The sequence below is a fragment of the Eurypyga helias genome, unplaced genomic scaffold (assembly GCF_000690775.1).
Source record: "Eurypyga helias isolate BGI_N326 unplaced genomic scaffold, ASM69077v1 scaffold8923, whole genome shotgun sequence".
NCBI lineage: Eukaryota > Metazoa > Chordata > Aves > Eurypygiformes > Eurypygidae > Eurypyga > Eurypyga helias.
In genome coordinates this window covers 16,314-25,334 of record NW_010241810.1, presented here as the reverse complement: position 1 = coordinate 25,334, position 9,021 = coordinate 16,314, and the positions used below count along the sequence as shown (strand labels likewise).

General features: G+C 55.2%; 1 protein-coding gene across 1 annotated transcript; it reads left to right on the top strand.

The window, feature by feature from the left end:
* Positions 1-205: 205 nt before the first annotated feature.
* On the top strand, positions 206-7,938 carry DNAJC16 (DnaJ (Hsp40) homolog, subfamily C, member 16; the record flags this gene model as incomplete). Its single annotated transcript, XM_010148870.1, has 13 exons — positions 206-272; positions 1,162-1,492; positions 2,102-2,286; positions 3,511-3,615; positions 3,993-4,151; positions 4,516-4,646; positions 4,888-5,071; positions 5,284-5,466; positions 5,729-5,805; positions 6,251-6,331; positions 6,433-6,531; positions 6,960-7,130; positions 7,542-7,938. Coding segments are annotated over 13 exons (2,170 nt in total), but the record flags the coding sequence as incomplete, so codon positions are not given.
* Positions 7,939-9,021: the final 1,083 nt, after the last annotated feature.

The window sequence follows — 9,021 nt, the reverse complement described above, 5'->3', positions numbered from 1 at the left end:
AGGTGCGTGGCACGCATCCTGGTGCCACATTTTGGGGAAGGGGGGTACGCAGCAGGTGCAAGAGCTGATTTGGGCCCCAAGGGATGCCACTGCATGCCCCTAACCATCTGTTTCCCCCCTGACTCCAAAGAGGGGCTGACAGCTCGCTGTGTCCCGCCACCCCAAGGAACCGCTGACCCCTTTTTGCTCTGTTTCTGCCTTGTAGGCACCCTGACAAAAACAAGGACCCAGGAGCAGAAGACAAATTCATCCAGATTAGCAAGGCCTACGAGGTAACACACTCTTCTTGCTACACTCACACTGTCATTAAAAGCCCCGCGACCTTATTTTTCCGTCTGCAGCGTTGTGCTTTTTCTGTGTATATCTACACGGGATAGGTGCACAGCCCTGTGGAGGCTGATGCTGCCGACCAGAAGTTTCCTCTCCTTTCTCGACAGAGAGCTGCTGGGTGGCACCAGCGTGGCCTCTGACACAGATATTTTGCTACAGGTCTGCCCCTGTTCTCGCTGAAAAGCCTCAAACAAGGGAGGAACTCTCTTGTCTGCGTCACATGGCCCTCTAAGCATTTTGGGGCTGACATAAGCACCAGTCATCACCGCTGGGCTCTAGGTGCTTTGAGTTATTCTTTGCCTGAGTTGTTATTCACACGCTGCTCCAGCGTAGCTCTCGAAATTAGCCACCCGGTTCACAGCGACTGACCCAACACTTCTGTGGCAAGCAAGCTGAGCTTGTGGGAATAAAGCCAATCCTCATCTCCCCGCCAAAAACACGCGGTTTCTCTGTGGGGCTTCTTGCTGCTCGGTAAAACTTGGGGTTCTTTCGGATGGGCCCCTTATTGGAAATGTCCAAGCGGGCGCCAGCAAGAGCCACTCCAGGGAAAAGCATTCACGCTCAGATGGAGTTCAGGCTGGAGGAGCAATTGGTGTCAGTGCTGCGTATGGCACTCTTGATTTACAGACTCCTTTTCCTTGGCCTTGGGCTATTTTTCATACCCTTTTCTCCCCAGAGCGAGCCTGAGGACAATGCCATGGGACCCTTTTCCAGAATCTTTATTCCTCTGCATGTTCCCTTGTCGCCCGCCCCTGTTCACTGAGGGATTGTTGCCAGGATGGTTGCCCCGCATGTTTTCAGGTAACCCTTCTTCTATCATCTGCTTCCCAGATTCTCTCCAACGAGGAAAAGAGGGCAAACTTTGATCGCTACGGAGATGCTGGGGAAAGCCCGGGCTACGCTCAGCACCAGCATCGCCAGTTCCACCACTTCCACGAAGGCTTCTATTTTGACGAGTCCTTCTTCCATTTCCCCTTTAACTCGGAGAGGCGTGACACCTCCGACGAGAAGTATTTGCTCCATTTTTCCCACTACATCAATGAAATCGTGCCAGATAGTTTCAAGAGACCTTACCTCATTAAAATAACCTCGGACTGGTGTTTCAGCTGCATCCACATTGAGCCCGTGTGGAAGGAGGTCGCTCAGGAATTGGAGGCGCTGGGTAAGGACGAGGCTGTTTTGGCCGGACGCGCGTCCCTCGCCCGGCGAGGCCGAGGTGGCCACCTTCAGCTTTGGAGGGCTGGTTTAATCCATAGATTTCCTCAGGGCTTTAGCCTGACGCTTTCTCGCATGTTACTACCACCGTAACGGATGAGGCTAAGAAACCAGAAATGAGGAAAACAACTAGTTCCGTAGATCGCAAGAGCAGGAGGCCTTTTCTCCTGCTTTGAGACTTCTTGTGCACATTTGAATGCCAAGGAGTTGCTTTGTCCTTGCCCCTCCACTCCGGCTTCCTCTTTTTCCCCACACGTGTTATCTGCATGTGCTTCCCTAAAAACACGGAGGCTCGACAGATGGCGGGCAGTGCGGGTGTTGCAGTCGCCGCTCGCTGAGAGTTTTCTCCATGAGATTTTAATGTAGCACGAGAGGTTTTAAATATAATTTTCCAGGATTCAGGAGGAGAAAAGTATGGGGTTAGGAGGGATGGTCCCATGTGTAACTCCCCAGCAGGGTGGGCACAGGGCAAGGCAACAGATCTTCAGCCTCAGTTTTCCGCTAGGTGTTTAGGTTCGTCACTGCTCTCGCGTGTGAACCCACTCTCCTTTTGCAGGAGTGGGAATCGGAGTGGTTCACGCTGGCTACGAAAGACGCCTCGCCCATCACCTGGGTGCGCACAGCACACCGTCCCTGCTCGGTCTCGTGAATGGGAAAATCACCTTCTTCCACAACGCTGTCATCCAAGAAAACCTGCGGCAGTTCGTGGAGAACCTTCTGCCGGGGACTCTCGTAGAAAAGGTACGAGTGGCACGTGCTGCTTCTCCTGTCCGGCTGGACGTTCGTCTCTCCTGAGCTGTTTCAGTAGTTAATCTGTTTAATTCAGCCCCCGAGCTGCTCTGCGTCATGAACGCGAGACGATCCGACTGAGGCTGGGGGAAGGGAAGCATTTTGAAAGCTGTAATTAGAGCTGCAAACCCTGGAGCTGTCACTCAGCCGGCTCCGTCAGGCTTCTCCCTGTGAATCACGTGTTTACAGCAGCTTCACCTCTCCGAGACTCTCCCAGTCATAACGCCTCGTGGCTAGACGCGTGCTACCTCGCGGTTAGAACACCGCGATCGCGCCCTGGCTGCCTGCTGGATTTCACTTCCTTTCTCAGTTTTCCATCCAGCAAACGAAGGAGCGCTCGCTCGCTTGCAGCCGCCGTCTGCCAGAAGTGCCCCCTGCCCTGGAGAGCCCTGTTGTTTGTTTCGCCCGCTTTGGATTCAGACTTTTGAAAGGTCGCCCTGGCGGCACAAGCCCTTTCAGAGTTATAGGTCAAACCTCTTCCGAGGTACCAAATTCCTGCATTTGGTTTATTTTTGGCAGAGCCCTAAAGCACCCACCTCCCCTTCCAGCGCGAAGCGGCTGGGTCAGCCCCTGGAGCGCTCTCACCTACCCCGAGCCTCCTTCACCTCACCTCGTTTTCTCTTGGGGTCCTCAGAGAGGGCTGCCCTTCCCAATGGACTCTTGACCCCCTGGATTTGAGTTCACACCCCAAAAGCAGGGCCTGCTGTCCCGCTCCACAGCTGAAGCAGCCGTTTTCTCCCGCAGCCAGGTGTTCCTCGAAAGCAGAGCTAGCTGTGGGCTCTCTCCCTCATACCTCCTTCCTCTAGGTCAGAGAGGTGCCCAGCTGAATGAGAGCAGGCTTGGTGGAGCTCACGGGTGCCTTTTAACCCTTGGCTTCCCGCTCTACAGAACACATGGCCCCAGTGAACAGTGGGGAGACCAAGAGCATCACCCACGTTGAGGGGTAGCGGCGCTGACGGAGGATGCAGTAGCCAAGAGGGTCGGTGGGAGTCGAGGCTGGTGGGTTCTGTTAATGGCCTGCGTGAAAAAAAAGCACGGATGGGGCATCCCTGTTGGAAAGACAAACGCTCTGTAATGCTCAGAGAGCTCTTCCAGGCTCAGCTCTCCTTCGGACACCCAGTCGTACCGCGTTGCCTGTGCCTCGGAGCTGAACTGACGTGCTGATTCTTTCTAAAGATTACAGATAAAAACTACATCCACTTTCTCTCCAGCGGGAAGAAGGAAAACAAGCCCCACGTCCTCCTCTTTGACCACATGCCATCTGTGCCGTTATTGTACAAGGTAACGCGATCGCTATCGCCGAGTGTCCGCTTGCCGATAAATCCGGCTGTTCCGAAAGAAAAAGGGTGTTGCTGTGGGCAGAGGTGGGTTGGTGCCTCCGAATACTATCGACAGGTGCTAAGAGAACAGGGTGATTTGCGTCAGGCGAAATGGGCACGGCCAGATTGCTGACTCCACTGGGAGATCGTTCCTGTCCCGCCACGGATGCAGCCTCAGTGAAAGCAAAGGGGCGGGCGGGTTTCAGAGGCAGCGGCAGCAGAGGCATGTCCTTGCCTTTATTGGTAACGAGGGAATGTTGCAGCATGGGTGATTTGGGTTATGGAAAATGTTGTTCGCTCTGCCATGTAAACCTGCGCCGGCACTTGCTTCCCGTCCAGCTGACGGCCTTCGCCTACCGAGATTACTTGTCCTTTGGCTACGTGTACGTCGGGCTCCGAGGTGCCGAAGAGTTGTCCAGTCAGTACAACATCAACGTCTACACTCCCACCATGATGATCTTCAAGGAGCACATCGACCGGCCCGCTGACGTCGTGCAGGTATCGCCCCGTCCCCTCCAAGACGCCGACTGAGGGCTTTCTGACTGAGCTTGAGACACGGGGTGGGTCGTCGTTGGGGGCCAGGGGGAAGATCATTCGTTCCCAGCAGAAACTGGGGCTGCGGCAAAGGCAGAGCACAACTGTTGGGAGGGAGGAAGCTTATTAGGCTTGAGCGATGGTGTCTGACCTTGTGGGGAGGGTGGCTGCAGGTAGCTTCGCAGTCTCAAGGCCTCCAAACGTCTCAGGAAATTTTGGTGACGAGCGCCGCCAGCAGCCTTCCCCAGGCTTTGGACGAGAACGTTGCGACGGTTTCACTCTCCTCGTCCTGCTCCAGACTGACCTCTGCTTCCTTTGTCCTCGCCAGGCCCGAGAGATGAAGAAGCAGCTCATCGACGACTTCCTTTCCCAGAATAAGTTCCTTTTGGTGGCCAGACTCACCAACCAGAGGCTGTTCCAGGAGCTGTGTCCTGTGAAGAAGTCTCACCGTCAGCGAAAGTAAGGCTCTGCGCGTGACGCGTCCGCCAGCATCGTTCCCGAGGCTCTGGGGCTGCTCCCAAAGCCACCTTGTGCTTGCTTCCGAGGGAGATGGGAAGCACCTGCATCGCATTGTGCCAGCTTTCTGCATTGTTCGCTAGGTTTCTGCCCCTTGGGGATCGTTAGGGCTAGTGGAAAGGGGATGGTGGTTTCCTTTTGCATCCAGAACAGCCCTGATAATCCTCCGTCTTGTGTTGCCTAGGCACTGCGTGGTCTTGCTTACCGGAGAAGGTGATGAGTTCGCTGAGGCTTACGAGGCGTTTTTGACTTTAGCTGTCGCCAACACCAAGGACACGCTGAAGTTTGCTCACGTCTATAACGACCGGCAGGCGGAATTCGCGGATGCCTTGCTGATGGATGAGGAGAAGTATCGGGGAAAATCAGCTGTGAGGGTTCCCTGTTTATTTCCCCCCACTCCACCCCACCCCACTCCTTCTTCCCTTTGCCTCCTGTCATTCTAACAGGCATCACTGGTGATAAAGTGGGTAGGACAACACACCTTCACCTGACACCCAGTTCTGGGCAGTGATTTGAGGCCTAAGATCTGCCTAGGAAAGAGACTTCTCTCTGACATCTACAATGTTCTGTGCTCGTCCAGGTGGTCATTTTGGAGAGACGGAATAACGCGGGGAAGATCGCCTATAAGACCTTGGAGGAGGCCTGGCAGGGCAGCAAAGAGGACAACTTCATCCTCCTGGACCTTCTGGAGCAGCTGCGGACAGACCCCGGCCTGCTGTCTTCAGAGACTGTCCTGGCAGACCTGAACGACGAACTCGCTCCCGTAAGTGGACGTAAGCCTGCTGCCTAGGGACCGCGTTGCCTCTTCGGACAGTCCCATCATGGTCGTTCACGGGTGTTATTTATATTCTACAACACCCAGGCAAGACTCTTCAAAAAGTGTTTTCTCACACATGGAAGGAAGAGCTCATGGCATGCGCCAAACTCAGTTCAGCCCAGGGTTTCGTTTAGGGGGTGCAGGTCCTATCGGGGTCCTGGGCAGCAGTTTTGTCATTTTCTTTTTTGTTTTTTTTCTTCTAAACCAGATGTTCCTCCTCCAATGGCTCTACTCCGCGCTGGATTACGTCTCGGACTGCTGGGACAGCGTGTTTCATAGTAACTGGTAGGGATTAGGTGTTCGCGTGGCTCGACAGCGGGATTGCCGCGCTGTCGCTCAGACGCGTAGTAGATTCGGGCTTGTACTACCAGGAACTGACGACCTCCCAAAACAGGGAGGTGCCCGTCTTCCCTGCAGATTTAGGGGAAGAGCACTGACGCCACCGCAACGCTTTGGCTGTGAGGCTGAGCATGGACATTGCCCCCTGGAAACACGCATCCATTGCTGTTTTCCACCGCTTCCCCCTCCCCTTATTTTAAAACAGATCCCGTTTTGTTCTCCTGTTGGGTGGGAGCAGGACAGTGCTCCAAAACTCGGTGGTCGTTAAGACCCCAGGAAACATGCCGAGTTTTTGGGGGAACAGCGTGGTGTTACTTGAGGGAGACAGGAATCTGAGGCGGAACGTCGCACCTTGGGGGAGCTGACTGCTGTTTGCAAATCTTCCCCTCAGGCGAGAAATGATGCCGCTGCTGTCCCTGCTCTTCTCTGCGCTCTTCATTCTCTTTGGCACCGTTATCGTTCAGGCTTTCAGGTGAGTGCAGGACGCAGTGTCCCGCGGGAATCTTGTCATCCAGCCCACGGTGCCTCGGTCCAATCCGGTGCCGTAAACACACGAGATGATGTTCTTTGCAGCGATTCGAGCGACGTGCGGGACTCCCCTCCCTCTGAGAAAGAACAATCTGCCGCAAAGACAGAGAAGAACGACGGGAGCTTCAGCAGAGAGAGTAACAGGTTCCCTCTCCAATTTCTCCAGGAGCATTTTCTGCCCAAGCGCTGCTTTGGGGGGCACTGCGCGCAGGGCCCGCGCCCAGCCAGCCTTAGGCAGAGAGCAGAGAAGCGACAGGGTTGCACGGATGTAGCACGGTCGTCGTATGGGGCGGCACGGGAATGAGGAGGCAGGGAGGAGCGGTGGTTAGCCGAGACCCAAGCCACCAAGGACGACTGCACAAACTTAACGACACAGCAATCATTTGCCCAGACCACAGCCTCGGGGGAAGGGTAGATCTGTCCCGCTGGTTGAGACAGATCCCAGTCTGGCCGTTGCACCGGATAAAGTGGCTTTACTACGCGGGGCTGAGTCAGGGGGAATGAGTTTGTGGTTTCTCTGCGCTCAGTCGCTCACGGTCCTTCGATCCCCTTTCACTCGTGTTTCTTTGCAGCAGGATTCCCAAAAAGGGCTTTGTCGAGGTGACGGAGCTAACGGACATCAACTACAACAGTAACTTGGTACGCCTCAGGCCAGGCCACATGAACGTGGTCCTGATCCTGTCCAACTCGACCAAAACCATCCTTCTCCAGAAGTTTGCCCTGGAAGTCTACACGTTCACAGGGTAGGCTGGGGCCCACTCCTGGGTTTTTCTTACCGTTTGAACAACTTGTGTCACGCTGCTTTGCTGGCGAGTTCGGGCCAACGGCTCGATGGCCAGGAGGGCGAGCAAAGCCGCCTCTGCTTGCTAGCAGTGACCAGCCACCAAAAGCCAAGCGGCTGTTCCCGGCCGTACCCAGCAAAGGTGGCCACTGTGTCTGGCACCGCTGCTTTGGCTGCACCCACATTTCAGCGAAGCAGGAGAGAGGCAGGGCTGATGCTAGCTCTGTGTCATCTGCGCTGAATTGGGTCAAAAAAGGAGCCGTGGCGACGCAGCTCTGTGTCTGCCCTCGTTACCAAGGCTTACCTGCGCGGTAGGAATCGGGCCCAACTCGGGAGTCAGGCTAATGCTGCTTCCCCTCTGCTCTTTCTCCAGGAGCAGCTCTCTTCACTTCTCCTTCCTCAGCCTGGACAAGCACCGAGAATGGCTGGAATACCTGCTGGAGTTTGCGCAGGATGCGGCCCCTATCCCGAACCAGTATGACAAGCACTTCCTCGAGCGCGACTACACGGGCTACGTCCTGGCTCTCAACGGCCACAAGAAATACTTCTGCCTCTTTAAGCCTCACAGGTCGGGGGACGAGGGGGGTACCCTGGGATCGTGCGAGGATTACGATTCTTCACTGCACCCGGAAGCCAAAGGGAAATCCTCCTGCAGCCCGGGATCTAGATCCATAAAAAACAAATTACACAAATTGTCCTTTTGGATGGAACGCCTCCTCGAGGGCTCCTTACAGAGGTTCTATATCCCCTCGTGGCCTGCACTAGACTGATTTTAACAAGATTCTAACAGAGAAACTTTTTATGAAGACGACAAGGGACAGCTCTCTCCAGGAATACACAACCAACCAAGCGTGATGAACGGACCTGAGGTTTTGGATGGAGTCTCCTAGGGCCGGCGACTAGAAAACACCTCCCCACGTCGGGAGCCCAGGAGCACGGCCAAGCGCACCGAAATTGCCTCCGCTGACTCCTTCGTGCGTTTGGATGCCGTACTACCGAAGAGCCAAGAAGTCTGTTTTTCCCTTCTGGTCCTGCCACATCTGCTTGCTGAGTCGCTCCCGTTTCATCTCTCATTTTACCTCGGTTGAAGAAAAACCCGCAACTGCTTTGCCACCACGGCGACTCGGTCCGGCCCGAACGCGGCCGGTGACGCAGCTCAGGTCGCAGTTCTCTCTCCCCTTCCCCGTGTGCTTCGCCCATGGTGCATGGTGTAACACTGGTAAGACCCTGCAGACCCTCCCAGGCCCTGCCTTTCCGAAAGGCCTCCTCCTCCCCCCAGGCAGTCGGCCCTTGTCGGCTTTCCCCGGGGTAAGTGGTCTAGAGTGTGGTCAGGAGCAGGTCCCTCGTAGCAAACCTGTAGCTGGGACTTGCCGGTAGTGCGGGCTCGTAGGCCGTCTGCATGTTCCGGGCTCCTCATGACGTAGTTCCATGCACAGCTTTCACTGGCTCGACCGTAACCGGGGAGGGAAGGGGTTTTGCACGGCCCTAAAGACTAAAAGCATCGAGCCCTTTACACATCACATTGATTTTTCAGATGCCTTTATGCTTCTGTGGGTTTTAGACAATGTATCCTAGAGCCATAACTTTCCCTGTGCCCTCAGATCGTAGGCGTGAGCTGCTGTGAGCCAGTAGATGTGTCCAAGAAACCCCACCTAGCTGCTAGGGAGTCGGTCCGGGCTCCTTTCCGACACCCGTACGTCTGTAGTACAAGCCCGCCTGTCTTTGTCTCAAGGAAACTTAACTCCTGGAGGATGGTATTCTTGACCCGTTGCCCCATGAGTGCTGCATCATCAGACCCATCGCTTACGGGTGAACCTCCTTTTGGTTTAGGCGTGGGTTTAAGACGGCTGGTT